Source organism: Ips typographus, unplaced genomic scaffold, assembly GCF_016097725.1.
Source record: "Ips typographus isolate SLU unplaced genomic scaffold, UJ_Ityp_2.0 IpsContig252, whole genome shotgun sequence".
Lineage (NCBI taxonomy): Eukaryota > Metazoa > Arthropoda > Insecta > Coleoptera > Curculionidae > Ips > Ips typographus.
The window spans coordinates 1-24,126 of record NW_028098566.1 but is presented as its reverse complement, the minus strand read 5'-3'; the positions used below and the strand labels follow the sequence as shown (position 1 = coordinate 24,126).

Here is a 24,126-nt window from a genome sequence, read left to right as displayed (position 1 = left end):
AGACTAGAACATCAGCGGAATCGATCTATGCCGGTTTTGAGACGAAATAATACAATTTGGCACAGATTGACCACTAACGAGTGAAATCCAGCGACCAATGTAGTCCCAACCGACGTAGAATAGCTCAAAAGTATCAAATATGCAGACTAGAACATTAGCGGAATAGATCTATGCCGGTTTTGAGGCGGAATCGATCTATGCCGGTTTTGAGGCGAAATCGATCTATGCCGGTTTTGAGACGAAATAATACAATTTGGCACAGATTGACCACGAACGGGTAAAATCCAGCGACCATTGTAGTCCGAACCGACGTAGAATAGCTCAAAAGTATCAAATATGCAGACTAGAACATCAGCGGAATCGATCTATGCCAGTTTTGAGACGAAATAATACAATTTGGAACAGATTGACAACAAACGAGTGAAACCCAGATACCAAAGTGGTCCCAACAGACGTAGAATAGCTCAGCAGTATCAAATATGCAGACTAGAACATCAGCGGAATCGATCTATGCCGGTTTTGAGACGAAATAATACCATTTGGCACAGATTGACAACAAACGAGTGAAATCCAGCGACCAATGTAGTCCGTACCAAAATAGTCCCAACCGACGTAGAATAGCTCAAAAGTATCAAATATGCAGACTAGAACATCAGCGGAATTGATCTATGCGGGTTTTGAGACGAAATAATACAATTTGGCACAGATTGACAACGAACGAGTGAAATCCAGCGACCAATGTAGTCCCAACCAACGTAGAATAGCTCAAAAGTATCGAATATGCAGACTAGAACATTAGCGGAATAGATCTATGCTGGTTTTGAGGCGAAATCGATCTATGCCGGTTTTGAGACGAAATAATACAATTTGGCACAGATTGACTACGAACGACTGAAATCCAGCGACCAATGTAGTCCGTACCAAAATAGTCCCAACCGACGTAGAATAGCTCAAAAGTATCAAATATGCCGACTAGAGCATCAGCGGAATCGATCTATGCCGGTTTTGAGACGAAATAATACCATTTGGCACAGATTGACCACGAACGAGTAAAATCCAGCGACCAATGTAGTCCCAACCAACGTAGAATAGCTCAAAAGTATCGAATATGCAGACTAGAACATTAGCGGAATAGATCTATGCTGGTTTTGAGGCGAAATCGATCTATGCCGGTTTTGAGACGAAATAATACAATTTGGCACAGATTGACCACGAACGAGTAAAATCCAGCGACCAATGTAGTCCCAACCGACGTAGAATAGCTCAAAAGTATCAAATATGCAGACTGGAACATTAGCGGAAGAGATCTATGCTGGTTTTGAGGCGAAATCGATCTATGCCGGTTTTGAGACGAAATAATACCATTTGGCACAGATTGACCACGAACGAGTAAAATCCAGCTACCAAAATAGTCCCAACGGACGTAGAATAGCTCAAAAGTATCAAATATGCAGACTAGAACATCAGCGGAATAGATCTATGCCGGTTTTGAGGCGGAATCGATCTATGCCAGATTTGAGACGAAATAATACAATTTGGCACAGATTGACCACGAACGAGTAAAGTACAGCTACCAAAGTGGTCCCAACAGACGTAGAATAGCTCAGCAGTATCAAATATGCAGACTAGAACTTCAGCGGAATAGATCTATGCCGGTTTTGAGGCGGAATCGATCTATGCCAGTTTTGAGACGAAATAATACAATTTGGCACAGATTGACCACGAACGAGTAAAATCCAGCGACCAAAGTGGTCCCAACGTAGAATAGCTCAAATGTATCAAATATGCAGACTAGAACATTAGCGGAATCGATCTATGCCGGTTTTGAGGCGGAATCGATCTATGCCAATTTGGCACAGATTGACCACGAACGAGTAAAATCCAGCGACCAAAGTGGTTCCAACGTAGAATAGCTCAAAAGTCAAATATGCAGACTAGAACATTAGCGGAATCGATCTATGCCGGTTTTGAGGCGGAATCGATCTATGCCAGTTTTGAGACGAAAGAATACAATTTGGCACAGATTGACCACGAACGAGTAAAATCCAGCGACCAAAGTGGTCCCAACGTAGAATAGCTCAAAAGTATCAAATATGCAGACTAGAACATTAGCGGAATCGATCTATGCCGGTTTTGAGGCGAAATCGATCTATGCCGGTTTTGAGACGAAATAATACCATTTGGCACAGATTGACAACAAACGAGTGAAATCCAGCGACCAAAGTGGTCCCAACGTAGAATAGCTCAACAGTATCAAATATGCAGACTAGAACATCAGCGGAATCGATCTATGACGGTTTTGAGACGAAATAATACCATTTGGCACAGATTGACCACGAACGAGTAAAATCCGGCTACCAAAATAGTCCCAACAGACGTAGAATAGCTCAAATGTATCAAATATACAGACTAGAACATCAGCGGAATAGATCTATGCCGGTTTTGAGGCGGAATCGATCTATGCCAGTTTTGAGACGAAATAATACAATTTGGCACAGATTGACCACGAACGAGTAAAATCCAGCTACCAAAGTGGTCCCAACAAACGTAGAATCGCTCAGCAGTATCAAATATGCAGACTAGAACATCAGCGGAATAGATCTATGCCGGTTTTGAGGCGGAATCGATCTATGCCAGTTTTGAGCCGAAATAATACAATTTGGCACAGATTGACCACGAACGAGTAAAATCCAGCGACCAAAGTGGTCCCAACGTAGAATAGCTCAAATGTATCAAATATGCAGACTAGAACATTAGCGGAATCGATCTATGCCGGTTTTGAGACGGAATCGATCTATGCCAGTTTTGAGACGAAATAATACAATTTGGCACAGATTGACTACGAACGAGTAAAATCCAGCGACCAAAGTGGTCCCAACGTAGAATAGCTCAACAGTATCAAATATGCAGACTAGAACATCAGCGGAATCGATCTATGCCGGTTTTGAGACGAAATAATACAATTTGGCACAGATTGACCACGAACGAGTTAAATCCAGCGACCAATGTAGTCCCAACCGACGTAGAATAGCTCAACAGTATCAAATATGCAGACTAGAACATCAGCGGAATCGATCTATGCCAGTTTTGAGACGAAATAATACAATTTGGCACAGATTGACCACGAACGAGTAAAATCCAGCGACCAAAGTGGTCCCAACGTAGAATAGCTCAAAAGTATCAAATATGCAGACTAGAACATTAGCGGAATCGATCTATGCCGGTTTTGAGGCGGAATCGATCTATGCCAGTTTTGAGACGAAATAATACAATTTGGCACAGATTGACCACGAACGAGTAAAATCCAGCGACCAAAGTGGTCCCAACGTAGAATAGCTCAAATGTATCAAATATGCAGACTAGAACATTAGCGGAATCGATCTATGCCAGTTTTGAGACGAAATAATACAATTTGCACAGATTGACCACGAACGAGTAAAATCCAGCTACCAAAGTGGTCCCAACAAACGTAGAATAGCTCAGCAGTATCAAATATGCAGACTAGAACATCAGCGGAATAGATCTATGCCGGTTTTGAGGCGGAATCGATCTATGCCAGTTTTGAGACGAAATAATACAATTTGGCACAGATTGACCACGAACGAGTAAAATCCAGCGACCAAAGTGGTCCCAACGTAGAATAGCTCAAAAGTATCAAATATGCAGACTAGAACATTAGCGGAATCGATCTATGCCGGTTTTGAGGCGAAATCGATCTATGCCGGTTTTGAGACGAAATAATACCATTTGGCACAGATTGACCACGAACGAGTAAAATCCAGCGACCAAAATAGTCCCAACCGACGTATCAAATATGCAGACTAGAACATCAGCGGAATCGATCTATGCCGGTTTTGAGACGAAATAATACAATTTGGCACAGATTGACCACGAACGACTCAAATCCAGCGACCAATGTAGTCCGAACCGACGTAGAATAGCTCAAAAGTATCAAATATGCAGACTAGAACATTAGCGGAATAGATCTATGCTGGTTTTGAGGCGAAATCGATCTATGCCGGTTTTGAGACGAAATAATACCATTTGGCACAGATTGACCACGAACGAGTGAAATCCAGCGACCAATGTAGTCCCAACCGACGTAGAATAGCTCAAAAGTATCAAATATGCAGACGAACATTAGCGGAATCGATCTATGCCGGTTTTGAGGCGGAATCGATCTATGCCGGTTTTGAGACGAAATAATACAATTTGGCACAGATTGACCACGAACGAGTGAAATCCAGCGACCAAAGTGGTCCCAACAGACGTAGAATAGCTCAGCAGTATCAAATATGCAGACTAGAACATCAGTGGAATCGATCTATGCCGGTTTTGAGACGAAATAATACAATTTGGCACAGATTGACAACAAACGAGTGAAACCCAGCTACCAAAGTGGTCCCAACAGACGTAGAATAGCTCAGCAGTATCAAATATGCAGACTAGAACATCAGCGGAATCGATCTATGCCGGTTTTGAGACGAAATAATACAATTTGGCACAGATTTACCACGAACGAGTAAAATCCAGCGACCAATGTAGTCCGAACCGACGTAGAATAGCTCAAAAGTATCAAATATGCAGACTAGAACATTAGCGGTATCGATCTATGCCGGTTTTGAGGCGGAATCGATCTATGCCAGTTTTGAGATGAAATAATACAATTTGGCACAGATTGACTACGAACGACTGAAATCCAGCGACCAATGTAGTCCGTACCAAAATAGTCCCAACCGACGTAGAATAGCTCAAAAGTACCAAATATGCAGACTAGAACATTAGCGGAATCGATCTATGCCGGTTTTGAGGCGAAATCGATCTATGCCGGTTTTGAGACGAAATAATACCATTTGGCACAGATTGACCACGAACGAGTAAAATCCAGCTACCAAAATAGTCCCAACCGACGTAGAATAGCTCAAAAGTATCAAATATGCAGACTAGAACATCAGCGGAATCGATCTATGCAGGTTTTGCCACAAAATAATACAATTTGGCACAGATTGACTACAAACGACTGAAATCCAGCGACCAATGTAGTCCGTACCAAAATAGTCCCAACCGACGTAGAATAGCTCAAAAGTATCAAATATGCCGACTAGAACATCAGCGGAATCGATCTATGCCGGTTTTGAGACGAAATAATACAATTTGGCACAGATTGACAACAAACGAGTAAAATCCAGCGACCAATGTAGTCCCAACTGACGTAGAATAGCTCAAAAGTATCGAATATGCAGACTAGAACATTAGCGGAATAGATCTATGCCGGTTTTGAGGCGGAATCGATCTATGCCGGTTTTGAGGCGAAATCGATCTATGCCGGTTTTGAGACGAAATAATACAATTTGGCACAGATTGACCACGAACGGGTAAAATCCAGCGACCATTGTAGTCCGAACCGACGTAGAATAGCTCAAAAGTATCAAATATGCAGACTAGAACATCAGCGGAATCGATCTATGCCAGTTTTGAGACGAAATAATACAATTTGGCACAGATTGACAACAAACGAGTGAAACCCAGCTACCAAAGTGGTCCCAACAGACGTAGAATAGCTCAGCAGTATCAAATATGCAGACTAGAACATCAGCGGAATCGATCTATGCCGGTTTTGAGACGAAATAATACCATTTGGCACAGATTGACAACAAACGAGTGAAATCCAGCGACCAATGTAGTCCGTACCAAAATAGTCCCAACCGACGTAGAATAGCTCAAAAGTATCAAATATGCAGACTAGAACATCAGCGGAATTGATCTATGCGGGTTTTGAGACGAAATAATACAATTTGGCACAGATTGACTACGAACGACTGAAATCCAGCGACCAATGTAGTCCCAACCAACGTAGAATAGCTCAAAAGTATCGAATATGCAGACTAGAACATTAGCGGAATAGATCTATGCTGGTTTTTGAGGCGAAATCGATCTATGCCGGTTTTGAGACGAAATAATACAATTTGGCACAGATTGACTACGAACGACTGAAATCCAGCGACCAATGTAGTCCGTACCAAAATAGTCCCAACCGACGTAGAATAGCTCAAAAGTATCAAATATGCCGACTAGAGCATCAGCGGAATCGATCTATGCCGGTTTTGAGACGAAATAATACCATTTGGCACAGATTGACCACGAACGAGTAAAATCCAGCGACCAATGTAGTCCCAACCAACGTAGAATAGCTCAAAAGTATCGAATATGCAGACTAGAACATTAGCGGAATAGATCTATGCTGGTTTTGAGGCGAAATCGATCTATGCCGGTTTTGAGACGAAATAATACAATTTGGCACAGATTGACCACGAACGAGTAAAATCCAGCGACCAATGTAGTCCCAACCGACGTAGAATAGCTCAAAAGTATCAAATATGCAGACTGGAACATTAGCGGAAGAGATCTATGCTGGTTTTGAGGCGAAATCGATCTATGCCGGTTTTGAGGCGGAATCGATCTATGCCGGTTTTGAGGCGGAATCGATCTATGCCAGTTTTGAGACGAAATAATACAATTTGCACAGATTGACCACGAACGAGTAAAATCCAGCTACCAAAGTGGTCCCAACAAACGTAGAATAGCTCAGCAGTATCAAATATGCAGACTAGAACATCAGCGGAATCGATCTATGCCGGTTTTGAGGCGGAATTGATCTATGCCAGTTTTGAGACGAAATAATACAATTTGGCACAGATTGACCACGAACGAGTAAAATCCAGCGACCAAAGTGGTCCCAACGTAGAATAGCTCAAAAGTATCAAATATGCAGACTAGAACATTAGCGGAATCGATCTATGCCGGTTTTGAGGCGAAATCGATCTATGCCGGTTTTGAGACGAAATAATACCATTTGGCACAGATTGACAACAAACGAGTGAAATCCAGCGACCAAAGTGGTCCCAACGTAGAATAGCTCAACAGTATCAAATATGCAGACTAGAACATCAGCGGAATCGATCTATGACGGTTTTGAGACGAAATAATACCATTTGGCACAGATTGACCACGAACGAGTAAAATCCAGCTACCAAAATAGTCCCAACAGACGTAGAATAGCTCAAAAGTATCAAATATGCAGACTAGAACATCAGCGGAATAGATCTATGCCGGTTTTGAGGCGGAATCGATCTATGCAGGTTTTGCCACGAAATAATACAATTTGGCACAGATTGACCACGAACAAGTAAAGTCCAGCGACCAATGTAGTCCCAACCAACGTAGAATAGCTCAAAAGTATCGAATATGCAGACTAGAACATTAGCGGAATAGATCTATGCTGGTTTTGAGGCGAAATCGATCTATGCCGGTTTTGAGACCAAATAATACAATTTGGCACAGATTGACTACGAACGACTGAAATCCAGCGACCAATGTAGTCCGTACCAAAATAGTCCCAACCGACGTAGAATAGCTCAAAAGTATCAAATATGCCGACTAGAGCATCAGCGGAATCGATCTATGCCGGTTTTGAGACGAAATAATACAATTTGGCACAGATTGACCACGAACGAGTAAAATCCAGCGACCATTGTAGTCCCAACCGACGTAGAATAGCTCAAAAGTATCAAATATGCAGACTAGAACATTAGCGGAATAGATCTATGCCGGTTTTAAGGCGGAATCGATCTATGCCGGTTTTGAGGCGGATTCGATATATGCCAGTTTTGAGATGAAATAATACAATTTGGCACAGATTGACCAGGAACGAGTAAAATCCAGCGACCAATGTAGTCCGAACAGACGTAGAATAGCTCAAACGTATCAAATATGCAGACTAGAACATTAGCGGAATCGATCTATGCCGGTTTTGAGACGAAATAGTACAATTTGGCACAGATTGACCAGGAACGAGTAAAATCCAGCTACCAAAGTGGTCCCAACGTAGAATAGCTCAACAGTATCAAATATGCAGACTAGAACATCAGCGGAATCGATCTATGCCGGTTTTGAGACGAAATAATACAATTTGGCACAGATTGACAACGAACGAGTGAAATCCAGCGACCAATGTAGTCCCAACAGACGTAGAATAGCTCAAAAGTATCAAATATGCAGACTAGAACATCAGCGGAATCGATCTATGCCGGTTTTGAGACGAAATAATACAATTTGGCACAGATTGACCACGAACGAGTAAAATCCAGCGACCATTGTAGTCCGAACCGACGTAGAATAGCTCAAAAGTATCAAATATGCAGACTAGAACATCAGCGGAATCGATCTATGCCAGTTTTGAGACGAAATAATACAATTTGGCACAGATTGACCACGAACGAGTGAAATCCAGCTACCAATGTAGTCCGAACCGACGTAGAATAGCTCAAAAGTATCAAATATGCAGACTAGAACATTAGAGGAATAGATCTATGCTGGTTTTGAGGCGAAATCGATCTATGCCGGTTTTGAGACGAAATAATACCATTTGGCACAGATTGACCACGAACGAGTGAAATCCAGCGACCAAAGTGGTCCCAACAGACGTAGAATAGCTCAGCAGTATCAAATATGCAGACTAGAACATCAGCGGAAACGATCTATGCCGGTTTTGAGGCGGAATCGATCTATACCGGTATTGAGGCGAAATCGATCTATGCCGGTTTTGAGACGAAATAATACAATTTGGCACAGATTGACAACAAACGAGTGAAACCCAGCTACCAAAGTGGTCCCAACAGACGTAGAATAGCTCAGCAGTATCAAATATGCAGACTAGAACATCAGCGGAATCGATCTATGCCGGTTTTGAGACGAAATAATACAATTTGGCACAGATTGACAACAAACGAGTGAAATCCAGCGACCAAAGTGGTCCCAACGTAGAATAGCTCAACAGTATCAAATATGCAGACTAGAACATCAGCGGAATCGATCTATGCCGGTTTTGAGACGAAATAATACAATTTGGCACAGATTGACTACGAACGAGTAAAATCCAGCGACCATTGTAGTCCGAACCGACGTAGAATAGCTCAAAAGTATCAAATATGCAGACTAGAACATCAGCGGAATCGATCTATGCCAGTTTTGAGACGAAATAATACAATTTGGCACAGATTGACCACGAACGAGTGAAATCCAGCTACCAATGTAGTCCGAACCGACGTAGAATAGCTCAAAAGTATCAAATATGCAGACTAGAACATTAGAGGAATAGATCTATGCTGGTTTTGAGGCGAAATCGATCTATGCCGGTTTTGAGACGAAATAATACCATTTGGCACAGATTGACCACGAACGAGTGAAATCCAGCGACCAAAGTGGTCCCAACAGACGTAGAATAGCTCAGCAGTATCAAATATGCAGACTAGAACATCAGCGGAAACGATCTATGCCGGTTTTGAGGCGGAATCGATCTATACCGGTATTGAGGCGAAATCGATCTATGCCGGTTTTGAGACGAAATAATACAATTTGGCACAGATTGACAACAAACGAGTGAAACCCAGCTACCAAAGTGGTCCCAACAGACGTAGAATAGCTCAGCAGTATCAAATATGCAGACTAGAACATCAGCGGAATCGATCTATGCCGGTTTTGAGACGAAATAATACAATTTGGCACAGATTGACAACAAACGAGTGAAATCCAGCGACCAAAGTGGTCCCAACGTAGAATAGCTCAACAGTATCAAATATGCAGACTAGAACATCAGCGGAATCGATCTATGCCGGTTTTGAGACGAAATAATACAATTTGGCACAGATTGACTACGAACGAGTAAAATCCAGCGACCATTGTAGTCCGAACCGACGTAGAATAGCTCAAAAGTATCAAATATGCAGACTAGAACATCAGCGGAATCGATCTATGCCGGTTTTGAGACGAAATAATACAATTTGGCACAGATTGACTGTTGGGTATTCGATTTTGTCCAGAGAAGAAGAGATGAGTTGTCTACCTAACCTAACTTTGTATGTTCGAGTTCGAGAGAAAAAAAGGTGCATGCGGTACAGAAAGATTTTATATACTTTTCTTGGTGGTCTTTAATGTAAAAAGCCGTTTTCGATGTTTCTAAATAAGGAGTCAGGGCAATTCACTTTAACAAGTTTATTAACAACGAAAACGGCTTTTTACATTAAAGACCACCAAGAAAAGTATATAAAATCTTTCTGTACCGCATGCACCTTTTTTTCTCTCGAACTCGAACATACAAAGTTAGGTTAGGTAGACAACTCATCTCTTCTTCTCTGGACAAAATCGAATACCCAACATTCTCCCACCTAAGAAAGTATTTGACAAAAGAGTTTCTTACAAACTAAATACAAAATGATTATTTCGAAAAAACAAAGAAGTGTCGCGCGCTTTACAAAAAACGTTTGGGCAACTTAGTTAAACGCCCACATCTAGTCCTCTTAATTTTGGGTTCAACCGCCGACATAAAGTCGTCTTCCTGATCACTTAAAGTTTCGGTTGATTCCACCTCTTTTGCATTTGAGATTGACTCTATGACGTTCTCATCTTTGAATCTCTGGACAAAATCGATAGCAATCCTTGCGTTCCTACGTGGCAAGATCGTAGGTGAATGTCCATGATTAAGCTTCTCGTTAGGATGTGTTTGGACGGCATCACAATGGGAAAACGATAGCTTTCCGTATCCTGCAGTCTACTAGACACTCTCGACTCAAGTCGCAGTAGGCCCTTGATATCAAAGAATGGTTTAAGGGTGGAAATTCGTCTGTCTTCTACACCTGAAAAACATTCATGTTGAACTAATTTCAAAACCGATGTTTCAGCAACATTATATTCTTCGGCACTTAGTTCACCCGTTTGTTTACTGCTAGGACGTCTACAGTTGTGCAAAAACCTTAAAATCCATCCAAACATTCTTACAGTCTTCGTGAAACGAGAAAAATATCCAAAATGCCAGAAGCTGGACTGTTCAAGATTGCTTAGGGTAGTCACAAGCTTCTTTCTCCTCTCTAGATTGATTTCTTCTTCATTAGCATTATCTGTCGTAGAGGGCCAAGCTAATGGATCTTCATACAACCATGATGGGCCCTCCCACCATCTCAGCTCAAGCAATTCCTTTGGAGAACAGCCTCGTGAAGGCAAATCCGCAGGGTTCAAGGAACCAGGTAAATGACGCCAGTCCTCTGGCGCTGTCAAATCTCGTATTTCCTTCACCCGATTCCAAACGAAAACACCCCATTCTTCTCGCCGCTGAATCCAACTTACAACTGTCGAGGAATCACTCCAAAAATAGGCTGGTATTTTCTGCTCTAAGTTAATACTCAAACTTGAGTACAGACGGGCTCCTATAGTGGCTGCCAGCAGCTCCAATCTAGGGATTGTCATCTTGGACCCAGACTTTCTTAGGGGGGCCACTCTAGACTTAGAGGCTACTAAAAATACAGATACTTGCCCGTCCCGTACAGTACGCAAAAATATTACACAGGCGTAGGCATCTTTACTTGCGTCACAAAATGTATGTAAACTGTCGTTTTGTGACTCTCCAACTCCAGCCATAATCCAACGTGGTATCTCAATACTTAACAAGGAAGGCAACTCGCTGGCCCATCGTTTGAACTTGATCGTTGTGTCGTCGTCAACTGGGGCATCCCACGACAAGTTCTTCTCCCACAGCTTCTGCAACAAAACTTTCGGGGTTAAAGTGGCCGAAGTCACAAAACCTACCGGATCGAAAACCCTCTGAGCCATAGAGAGTATCTGCCTTTTTGTCACCACCAAATTGTCCATACTGATATCTTCAAAGAAACTACCATGAATGCTCAGAGTGTCCTTCTGAGGATTCCAACTTAGTCCCAGAACTGGACAAGCTTCTACCCGAGCTTCTACCAATTCGAACTCTTCCAAGTTTGCATTGCGAGTGTGCTCCCACCCTCTAAGCTCGAATAATCCCTTTTCCATGACTGTAGTCGCTTCTCTGATGAATTGTTTCACGGACTTTTCATTTCCCAAACTAGTGACACAATTATCTACGTAGAAACTTCTTTTCAGGCGTTCAATCGTCTGCTTCGAATAGTTGGCTGTGTCACCATCAAATTCCTCCAAACATCTACTTAAATGGAGGTCCAAAGTAGCCCCAAGTAAAAATGGGCTGCTATTTACGCCAAAAACCACCCGTTGGTGCTGATAAACTATTTCCTGTCCGCTAACATCAATCCATAAAAACTTCAGGAATTTTTGATCTTCTGGGTGGACACTTATTTGCAAAAAGGCCTTTTTTATGTCGGCTACCACCCCCATTTTATTCTCCCTGAAACGCATTAATAGGGCTGGAATCTGCTCAATTAAATTTGGCCCTTTCTCTAAGCAGTCATTCAAGGAGGGCGTGTTCTTTTCATGTGATGAAGCGTCAAACACAGGCCTAATCTTGGTGGTAGCGCTGTTTTCCTTTATCACCGGTCGGTGAGGCAGATAATGTCCTACAAAATGGTCAACCATACCTGGATCCAATTGAGTAATAATGCCCTCTTTTGTCCATTCATGAAAAATTTGACCATACTCTTCAAAAAGGGATTCTGACTTCAATTTTCTAACAGCTGAATTCAGTCTCTTTTGGGCCAACTGATAATTATCGGGCAGGGGGGGGTGATCGTCCCACCATGGCAACCTCACCTCATAGCGTCCCTCGTCGTTGACTTTAACTGTTTGTAAAAAGAGATCCCTCGCTGCTAACGCAGCTTCTTCCTTGGTTTTCTTATCCGAGGGCTCTTTTATACCAATAGTCTCCAGTTCCCATAACTCTGGAAGCGAACAGTTCTTTACTAAAAGGTTTAGAGTAGTTGTAACTGTACTAGAACGTGTCTCTGCACTTTGCGTTTTTCCTACTAGGGTCCAGCCAAAATAAGTTTCTCGAGCAACCAATCCACATCGCAACACTTTTTGCTTTCCTGTAAAGAAACTCCCTAGTATGTCTGCACCTAGTAACAGTTCTGTGGGCCCTGACTGAAATTTATCTGAAATTTCGATCCCTAATGAGTGTAATTCACTTTTTAATGGTTCATGCAGCGTTGAACTCAAACTTCCACAGATTACTGCTTGATCCAAAACTTCAAACTCCAGGGAACGGTTCTTTCCAAAAACTGTAACATTATAACAACTGTGTCCCACCACCATTTCAGAGCCACCAAACAAGCAGTGGGCAATTTGTTCAGTTCGCTTAGGCCGGTATTGAAGCTGTGCTGCGGTGTCTCTAAGAATATAGGAACGTTGAGAACCGGAATCAATTAAAGCTCTTACCGTTTTCTGTCCTTGGGGACCCTTCAATGTTAAACTTAAGGTCTGCAAAAATACTTGATCTGGGCATTGAGTGTAGTTGGCCAGGGCAGGCTCTTTTACAACCTCATCATTCTTCAAAACCCTCTCTGCAGCATCAGAAAGCACCTTAGGTCCATGACTCTTTTCAGCCGGAATAGCTGGACACATCAAAACTACATGAGACCTACTACATACTAGACATTTTAAATGTTTTCTGCACTGCTTTGCCTGGTGACCTATCTTCAAACAGCGAAAACAACCTCTTTTCTTACTCACTGTCTCCCTTCTTTTCTCCAGACTGATTTGTTGGGCCTTAAAACAGGATTCTGACGCATGTTCTCCAGAACAAAATATACACCCAGTTGTATTAGTGTTTAAAAGGTCCAAAGCTGTTGGTTCGCCTCCACTCCTATCCTTGGTACGCTTCAGGACATTTCTTTCCCCTTTGGACTGTCCTGAACTTCCTGCTAGGCCAAAAGCCTCAGTTGCCCTGTTGATTCGCTCTTCATTCTCGACTTCTCGCCTTAGGAAAGCCATTAGTCCTTTTAGTCGCTGTTCTAGGGGTGTCAGTGTTGGGTCATCTTCTCTACATGTGTCAAAACTTGCTGAACGCTGCCAAGCACGTAACAATTCTGGAGATAAACATGATTCAATTAAAGGGAATAACATGGCTGAACATTTATCTGAAGTGACTCCCAATGTTTCTAGAGCTCTTAACTGGGTTTCTAACCTGTCATAGAGTACAGAAATATCCATCTTACCTGGTGAAGATGTGTTGGACACTATTAGTTTTATCAACTCTCTTATATATACCTCAATTTGAAGATATTCTCGTCCAAACCTATTTTTCATGCTCTCAATGATTTTATAGTAATTGTCCCCCATAGCTGGATAACTCTCCACCAGTTGTCTTGCCCTACTTCCAGGCAATGTGGCTTGAAACAGGTACTCTATCTTGTCACTATTATCAATCGAAGGATCATCATGAATCTTGGAAAACTGACCCCAAAATGCTAACCAATCTCTAATACTCCCATCATAATGTTTGAATTCAATTCTTGGCAATTCAAATCTACGTTTACTTACGTTTAAAGGCTGACTAGTAATTGCAGTTGGATTACTTAATTGGGAGATATTCTCCAAAAAACCATTCACTTTTACTTTAAGTGCGGTAAACTTCCTGAGATATTCATCCCGGCCCTGTACTTCAGCTTCCAACTCCCTCTCATCAGCTTCCTCCAACAAAAGCTCAAAAAACTCACCCTCTACTACTGATAGGGTTTCAAACTTGGCTTGCAGCATGTCCCAGGAAATACGAATGCCATTATCATCTGGACACACTTCACATAGACGAGCCTCAAGTTCATTGGCGGTACGCGTAAAGTTACTGCGTAAAACGGTACGACTTTTCTTCTTACTTTCACCATTAGGTGCCATCTCAAACCCGATACAATATCTCCAGCAGTTCAAATAACAACACAAAGGGAACCCGGTAAAAGTTTGATAGGCCTACACTGTCTCTGGTCACTGGCTGAGCTGTTTTCTTTCCAAGAACATCAGTAAAAGCCCCTTATGAACATTAACCATCAACAGTCCTGTCACGGTCGCCACAAATATCGCGTTTCTGAATAAAACTACCCGTCTTATTAAACACGATGGATACTGACTGTCGATGTTTCTAAATAAGGAGTCAGGGCAATTCACTTTAACAAGTTTATTAACAACGAAAACGGCTTTTTACATTAAAGACCACCAAGAAAAGTATATAAAATCTTTCTGTACCGCATGCACCTTTTTTTCTCTCGAACTCGAACATACAAAGTTAGGTTAGGTAGACAACTCATCTCTTCTTCTCTGGACAAAATCGAATACCCAACATGATGTAACATAGTTAGTTGAAGTTGTAACAGTTCATTGACATGCATAGCTAAGTATAATTATTAATCGTATTGCATCAATCGGTTCGCTATTATAAGTATTTTATGTATACACACCAACCTATATTATATTGCATGAGTAGGCATAATAGAGTACGATGCCACCCAGAAGCTAGTAGTGGATACAAGAGTGTAATGCAAAAATATAATTGATTTATTCAGCAAATAGATTTTGAATACAGGGAACTTGCGGGAGTATCATTTACTACCTTTACACTGACACTGAGCGGCATAGTTCAGAGGGGTCAGTTTGTTTTTTGCACTTTTTGGCATGCGCAGTGGGTCTTACCTCTGCGCAGTGGTATAAATTTTGTTACTGACACTGAGTGGCATCGTTTGGGGGGGGGGGTCGGTTTGTTTTCTACATTTTTTGGCATGCGCAGTAGGTCCTACCTTGTTACTGACACTGAGTGGCATCGTTTGGGGGGGTCAGTTTGTTTTCTACACTTTTTGGCATGCGCAGTAGGTCTTACCTCTGCGCAGTGGTATAAATGTTGTTACTGATGTAACATAGTTAGTTGAAGTTGTAACAGTTCATTGACATGCATAGCTAAGTATTATTATTAATCGTATTGCATCAATCGGTTCGCTATTATAAGTATTTTATGTATCCACAGCAACCGATATTATATTGTATGAGTAGGCATAATAGAGTACGATGCCACCCAGAAGCTAGTAGTGGATACAAGAGTGTAATGCATAAATATAATTGATTTATTCAGCAAATAGATATTGAATACAGGGAACTTGCGGGAGTATCATTTACTACCTTTACACTGACACTGAGCGGCATAGTTTAGAGGGGTCAGTTTGTTTTTCGCACTTTTTGGCATGCGCAGTGGTTCTTACCTCTGCGCAGTGGTATAAATTTTGTTACTGACACTGAGTGGCATTGTTTAGGGGGGTCAGTTTGTTTTTCGCACTTTTTGGCATGCGCAGTGGGTCTTACCTCTGCGCAGTCGTATAAATTTTGTTACTGACACTGAGCGGCATCGTTTAGGGGGGTCAGTTTGTTTTTCGCACTTTTTGGCATGCGCAGTGGGTCTTACCTCTGCGCAGTCGTATAAATTTTGTTACTGACACTGAGTGGCATCGTTTGGGGGGGTCAGTTTGTTTTCTACACTTTTTGGCCCAATTTTCATGATTTTGATCAATTTTCATAATTTTGTTAATTTTTTAGTTTTGAACCAATTTTCATGATTTCGATAAATTTTCATAATTTTCGTGATTTTGATCAATTTCCATGATTTTGGTCATTTTTTAATTTTTGAACAAATTTTCATGACTTTGATCAATTTTCATAATGTCGATGGATAGCTAATGAAATGTTGTAGTATGTAGTTTGACCGCTAGAGGGCTTCAAACTTGACTTAAATTTTCTGTCAAATTTTTTTGCACTGTTTTGTTTAAACTTTTCTACCTGGCTTATTTGACTGACAAGGTGTAAACTTTCATATGTCGATGGATAGCCAATGAAATGGGCTTTCCAACCATATGGCAACATTGGCTGATTGGCTCAGTAGTTTGACCGGCTTCAAACTTGACTTAAATTTTTTGTCAAATTTTTTTGCACTGTTTTGTTTAAACCTCTCTACCTGCCTTATTTGACTGACAAGGTGTGAACTTTTATATGTCGATGGATAGCCAATGAAATGGGCTTTCCAACGATATGGCAACATTGGCTGATTGGTTCAGTAGTTTGACCGCTAGAGGGCTTCAAACTTGACTTAAATTTTCTGTAAAATTTTTTTGCACTGTTTTGTTTAAACCTCTCTACCTGCCTTATTTGACTGACAAGGTGTGAACTTTTATATGTCGATGGATAGCCAATGAAATGGGCATTCCAACGATATGGCAACATTGGCTGATTGGTTCTGTAGTTTGACCACTAGAGGGCTTCAAACTTGACTTAAATTTTCTGTCAAATTTTTTTCCACTGTTTTGTTTAAACCTCTCTACCTCCCTTATTTGACTGACAAGGTGTGAACTTTTATATGTCGATGGATAGCCAATGAAATGGGCTTTCCAACGATATTACAACTTTGGCTGATTAGTTCAGTAGTTTGACCGCTAGAGGGCTTCAAACTTGACTTAAATTTTCTGTCAAATTTTTTTTGCACTGTTTTGTTTAAACCTCTTTACCTGCGTTATTTGACTGACAAGGTGTGAACTTTTATATGTCGATGGATAGACAATGAAATGGGCTTTCCAACGATATGGCAACTTTGGCTGATTAGTTCAGTAGTTTGACCGGTAGAGGGCTTCAAACTTGACTTAAATTTTCTGTCAAATTTTTTTGCACTGTTTTGTTTTAAGCTCTCTACCTGGCTTATTTGACTGACAAGGTGTGCACTTTTATATCTCGATGGATAGCCAATGAAATGGGCTTTCCAACGATATGGCAACTTTGGCTGATTGGTTCAGTAGTTTGATCGCTAGAGGGCTTCAAACTTGACTTAAATTTTCTGTCAAATTTTTTTGCATTGTTTTGTTTAAACCTTTCTACCTGGCTTATATGACTGACAAGGTGTGAACTTTTATATGTCGATGGCCAGCCAATGAAATGGACTTTCCAACGATATGGCAACTTTGGCTGATCGGTTCAGTAGTTTGACCGCTAGAGGGCTTCAAACTTGACTTAAATTTTCTGTCAAATTTTTTTGCACTGTTTTGTTTTAAGCTCTCTACCTGGCTTATTTGACTGACAAGGTGTGAACTTTTATACGTCGATGGATAGCCAATGAAATGGGCTTTCCAACCATATGGCAACATTGGCTGATTGGTTCTGTAGTTTGACCGCTAGAGGGCTTCAAACTTGACTTAAATTTTTTTTGCACTGTTTTGTTTAAACCTCTCTACCTGCCTTATTTGACTGACAAGGTGTGAACTTTTATATGTCGATGGATAGCCAATGAAATGGGCTTGCCAACGATATGGCAACTTTGGCTGATTAGTTCAGTAGTTTGACCGGTAGAGGGCTTCAAACTTAACTTAAATTTTCTGTCAAAATTTTTTGCACTGTTTTGTTTTAAGCTCTCTACCTGGCTTATTTGACTGACAAGGTGTGAAATTTTATATGTCGATGGATAGCCAATGAAATGGGCTTTCCAACGATATGGCAACTTTGGCTGATTAGTTCAGTAGTTTGACCGGTAGAGGGCTTCAAACTTGACTTAAATTTTCTGTCAAATTTTTTTGCACTGTTTTGTTTAAACTTTTTTACCTGGCTTATTTGACTGACAAGGTGTGAACTTTTATATGTCGATGGATAGCCAATGAATTGGGCTTTCCAACGATATGGCAACTTTGGCTGATTAGTTCAGTAGTTTGACCGGTAGAGGGCTTCAAACTTGACTTAAATTTTCTGTCAAATTTTTTTGCACTGTTTTGGTTTAAGCTCTCTGCCTGGCTTATTTGACTGACAAGGTGTGAACTTTTATATGTCGATGGTTAGCCAATGAAATGGGCTTTCCAACGATATGGCAACTTTGGCTGATTGGTTCAGTAGTTTGACCGCTAGAGGGCTTCAAACTTGACTTAAATTTTCTGTCAAATTTTTTTGCACTGTTTTGTTTAAACTTTTTTACCTGGCTTATTTGACTGACAAGGTGTGAACTTTTATATGTCGATGGATAGCCAATGAAATGGGCTTTCCAACGATATGGCAACTTTGGCTGATTAGTTCAGTAGTTTTACCGCTAGAGGGCTTCAAACTTGACTTAAATTTTCTGTCAAATTTTTTTTGCACTGTTTTGTTTAAACCTCTCTACCTGCCTTACTTGACTGACAAGGTGTGAACTTTTATATGTCGATGGATAGCCAATGAAATGGGCTTTACAACGATATGGCAACTTTGGCTGATTAGTTCAGTAGTTTGACCGGTAGAGGGCTTCAAACTTGACTTAAATTTTCTGTCAAATTTTTTTGCACTGTTTTGTTTAAAGCTCTCTACCTGGCTTATTTGACTGACAAGGTGTGAACTTTTATATGTCGATGGATAGCGAATGAAATGGGCTTTCTAACGATATGGCAACTTTGGCTGATTGGTTCTGTAGTTTGACCACTAGAGGGCTTCAAACTTGACTTAAATTTTCTGTCAAATTTTTTTGCACTGTTTCGTTTTAAGCTCTCTACCTGGCTTATTTGACTGACAAGGTGTGAACTTTTATATGTCGATGGATAGCCAATGAAATGGGCTTTCTAACGATATGGCAACTTTGGCTGATTGGTTCAGTAGTTTGACCGCTAGAGGGCTTCAAACTTGACTTAAATTTTCTGTGAAATTTTTTTGCACTGTTTTGTTTTAAGCTCTCTACCTGGCTTATTTGACTGACAAGGTGTGAAATTTTATATGTCGATGGATAGCCAATGAAATGGGCTTTCCAACGATATCGCAGCTTTGGCTGATTAGTTCAGTAGTTTGACCGGTAGAGGGCTTCAAACTTGACTTAAATTTTCTGTCAAATTTTTTTGCACTGTTTTGTTTAAAGCTCTCTACCTGGCTTATTTGACTGACAAGGTGTGAAATTTTATATGTCGATGGATAGCCAATGAAATGGGCTTTCTAACGATATGGCAACTTTGGCTGATTGGTTCAGTAGTTTGACCGCTAGAGGGCTTCAAACTTGACTTAAATTATCTGTCAAATTTTTTTGCACTGTTTTGTTTAAAGCTCTCTACCTGGCTTATTTGACTTACAAGGTGTGAACTTTTATATGTCGATGGATAGCCAATGAAATGGGCTTTCCAACCATATGGCAACTTTGGCTGATTAGTTCAGTAGTTTGACCGGTAGAGGGCTTCAAACTTGACTTAAATTTCTGTCAATTTTTTTTGCACTGTTTTGTTTTAAGCTCTCTACCTGCCTTATTTGACTGACAAGGTGTGAACTTTTATATGTCGATGGATAGCCAATGAAATCGGCTTTCCAACGATATGGCAACATTGGCTGATTGGCTCAGTAGTTTGACCGCTAGAGGGCTTCAAACTTGACTTAAATTTTCTGTAAAATTTTTTTGCACTGTTTTGTTTAAACCTTTCTACCTGGCTTATATGACTGATAAGGTGTGAACTTTATATGTCGATGGATAGCCAATAAAATGGGCTTTCCAACGATATGGCAACATTGGCTGATTGGTTCTGTAGTTTGACCACTAGAGGGCTTCAAACTTGACTTAAATTTTCTGTCAAATTTTTTTGCACTGTTTTGTTTAAATCTCTCTACCTCCCTTATTTGACTGACAAGGTGTGAACTTTTATATGTCGATGGATAGCCAATGAAATGGACTTTCCAACCATATGGCAACATTGGCTGATTGGCTCAGTAGTTTGACCGGTAGAGGGCTTCAAACTTGACTTAAATTTTCTGTCAATTTTTTTGCACTGTGTTGTTTTAAGCTCTCTACCTGGCTTATTTGACTGACAAGGTGTGAAATTTTATATGTCGATGGATAGCCAATGAAATGGGCTTTCCAACGATATGGCAACTTTGGCTGATCGGTTCAGTAGTTTGACCGCTAGAGGGCTTCAAACTTGACTTAAATTTTCTGTCAAATTTTTTTTGCACTGTTTTGTTTAAACCTCTCTACCTGCCTTATTTGACTGACAAGGTGTGAACTTTTATATGTCGATGGATAGCCAATGAAATGGGCTTTCCAACGATATGGCGACTTTCGCTGATTGGTTCAGTAGTTTGACCGCTAGAGGGCTTCAAACTTGACTTAAGTTTTCTGTCAAATTTTTTTGCACTGTTTTGTTTAAACCTTTCTACCTGGCTTATATGACTGACAAGGTGTGAACTTTTATATGTCGATGGATAGCCAATGAAATGGGCTTTCCAACGATATGGCGACTTTCGCTGATTGGTTCAGTAGTTTGACCGCTAGAGGGCTTCAAACTTGACTTAAATTTTCTGTCAAATTTTTTTGCACTGTTTTGTTTAAACTTTTTACCTGGCTTATTTGACTGACAAGGTGTGAACTTTTATATGTCGATGGATAGCCAATGAATTGGGCTTTCCAACGATATGGCAACTTTGGCTGATTAGTTCAGTAGTTTGACCGGTAGAGGGCTTCAAACTTGACTTAAATTTTCTGTCAAATTTTTTTGCACTGTTTTGGTTTAAGCTCTCTGCCTGGCTTATTTGACTGACAAGGTGTGAACTTTTATATGTCGATGGATAGCCAATGAAATGGGCTTTCCAACGATATGGCAACTTTGGCTGATTAGTTCAGTAGTTTTACCGCTAGAGGGCTTCAAACTTGACTTAAATTTTCTGTCAAATTTTTTTTGCACTGTTTTGTTTAAAGCTCTCTACCTGGCTTATTTGACTGACAAGGTGTGAACTTTTATATGTCGATGGATAGCGAATGAAATGGGCTTTCTAACGATATGGCAACTTTGGCTGATTGGTTCAGTAGTTTGACCGCTAGAGGGCTTCAAACTTGACTTAAATTTTCTGTGAAATTTTTTTGCACTGTTTTGTTTTAAGCTCTCTACCTGGCTTATTTGACTGACAAGGTGTGAAATTTTATATGTCGATGGATAGCCAATGAAATGGGCTTTCCAACGATATCGCAGCTTTGGCTGATTAGTTCAGTAGTTTGACCGGTAGAGGGCTTCAGACTTGACTTAAATTTTCAGTCAAATTTTTTTGCACTGTTTTGTTTAAAGCTCTCTACCTGGCTTATTTGACTTACAAGGTGTGAACTTTTATATGTCGATGGATAGCCAATGAAATGGGCTTTCCAACGATATGGCAACTTTGGCTGATCGGTTCTGTAGTTTGACCACTAGAGGGCTTCAAACTTGACTTAAATTTTTTTTGCACTGTTTTGTTTAAATCTCTCTACCTCCCTTATTTGACGGACAAGGTGTGAACTTTTATATGTCGATGGATAGCCAATGAAATGGGCTTTCCAACGATATGGCAACTTTGGCTGATTAGTTCAGTAGTTTGACCGGTAGAGGGCTTCAAACTTGACTTAAATTTTTTGTCAAATTTTTTTTGCACTGTTTTGTTTAAACCTCTCTACCTGCCTTATTTGACTGACAAGGTGTGAGCTTTTATATGTCGATGGATAGCCAATGAAATGGGCTTTCCAACGATATGGCAACTTTGGCTGATTAGTTCAGCAGTTTGACAGCTAGAGGGCTTCAAACTTGACTTAAATTTTCTGTCAAATTTTTTTTGCACTGTTTTGTTTAAACCTCTCTACCTGCCTTATTTGACTGACAAGGTGTGAGCTTTTATATGTCGATGGATAGCCAATGAAATGGGCTTTCCAACGATATGGCAACTTTGGCTGATTAGTTCAGCAGTTTGACCGCTAGAGGGCTTCAAACTTGACTTAACTTTTCTGTCAAATTTTTTTTTGCACTGTTTTGTTTAAACCTCTCTACCTGCCTTATTTGACTGACAAGGTGTGAGCTTTTATATGTCGATGGATAGCCAATGAAATGGGCTTGCCAACGATATGGCAACTTTGGCTGATTAGTTCAGTAGTTTGACCGGTAGAGGGCTTCAAACTTGACTTAAATTTTCTGTCAAAATTTTTTGCACTGTTTTGTTTTAAGCTCTCTACCTGGCTTATTTGACTGACAAGGTGTGCAATTTTATATGTCGATGGATAGCCAATGAAATGGGCTTTCCAACGATATGGCAACTTTGGCTGATCGGTTCAGTAGTTTGACCGCTAGAGGGCTTCAAACTTGACTTCAATTTTCTGTCAAATTTTTTTTGCACTGTTTTGTTTAAACCTCTCTACCTGCCTTATTTGACTGACAAGGTGTGAAATTTTATATGTCGATGGATAGCCAATGAAATGGGCTTTCCAACGATATGGCAACTTTGGCTGATTAGTTCAGTAGTTTGACCGGTAGAGGGCTTCAGACTTGACTTAAATTTTCAGTCAATTTTTTTGCACTGTTTTGTTTAAAGCTCTCTACCTGGCTTATTTGACTTACAAGGTGTGAACTTTTATATGTCGATGGATAGCCAATGAAATGGGCTTTCCAACCATATGGCAACTTTGGCTGATTAGTTCAGTAGTTTGACCGGTAGAGGGCTTCAAACTTGACTTAAATTTTCTGTCAAATTTTTTTGCACTGTTTTGTTTAAACCTCTCTACCTCCCTTATTTGACTGACAAGGTGTAAACTTTTATATGTCGATGGATAGCCAATGAAATGGGCTTTCCAACGATATGGCAACTTTGGCTGATTAGTTCAGTAGTTTGACCGCTAGAGGGCTTCAAACTTGACTTAAATTTTCTGTCAAATTTTTTTTGCACTGTTTTGTTTAAACCTCTCTACCTGCCTTATTTGCCTGGCAAGGTGTGAACTTTTATATGTCGATGGATAGCCAATGAAATGGGCTTGCCAACGATATGGCAACTTTGGCTGATTAGTTCAGTAGTTTGACCGGTAGAGGGCTTCAAACTTGACTTAAATTTTCTGTCAAATTTTTTGCACTGTTTTGTTTTAAGCTCTCTACCTGGCTTATTTGACTGACAAGGTGTGAAATTTTATATGTCGATGGATAGCCAATAAAATGGGCTTTCCAACGATATGGCAACATTGGCTGATTGGTTCTGTAGTTTGACCACTAGAGGGCTTCAAACTTGACTTAAATTTTCTGTCAATTTTTTTGCACTGTTTTGTTTAAATCTCTCTACCTCCCTTATTTGACTGACAAGGTGTGAACTTTTATATGTCGATGGATAGCCAATGAAATGGACTTTCCAACCATATGGCAACATTGGCTGATTGGCTCAGTAGTTTGACCGCTAGAGGGCTTCAAACTTGACTTAAATTTTCTGTCAAATTTTTTGCACTGTTTTGTTTAAACCTCTCTACCTCCCTTATTTGACTGACAAGGTGTAAACTTTTATATGTCGATGGATAGCCAATGAAATGGGCTTTCCAACGATATGGCAACTTTGGCTGATTAGTTCAGTAGTTTGACC

At 40.5% G+C, this 24,126-nt stretch overlaps 1 protein-coding gene across 1 annotated transcript; it reads right to left on the bottom strand.

The window, feature by feature from the left end:
• Positions 1-10,446: 10,446 nt before the first annotated feature.
• LOC145739492 (uncharacterized) lies at positions 10,447-14,661 on the bottom strand. Its single transcript, XM_081994896.1, has 2 exons — positions 12,762-14,661; positions 10,447-12,710 (listed from the first exon to the last, which is right to left on the bottom strand). The coding sequence occupies exons 1-2, from the start codon at positions 14,659-14,661 to the stop codon at positions 10,447-10,449; spliced, it is 4,164 nt and encodes a 1,387-aa protein (XP_081851022.1).
• Positions 14,662-24,126: the final 9,465 nt, after the last annotated feature.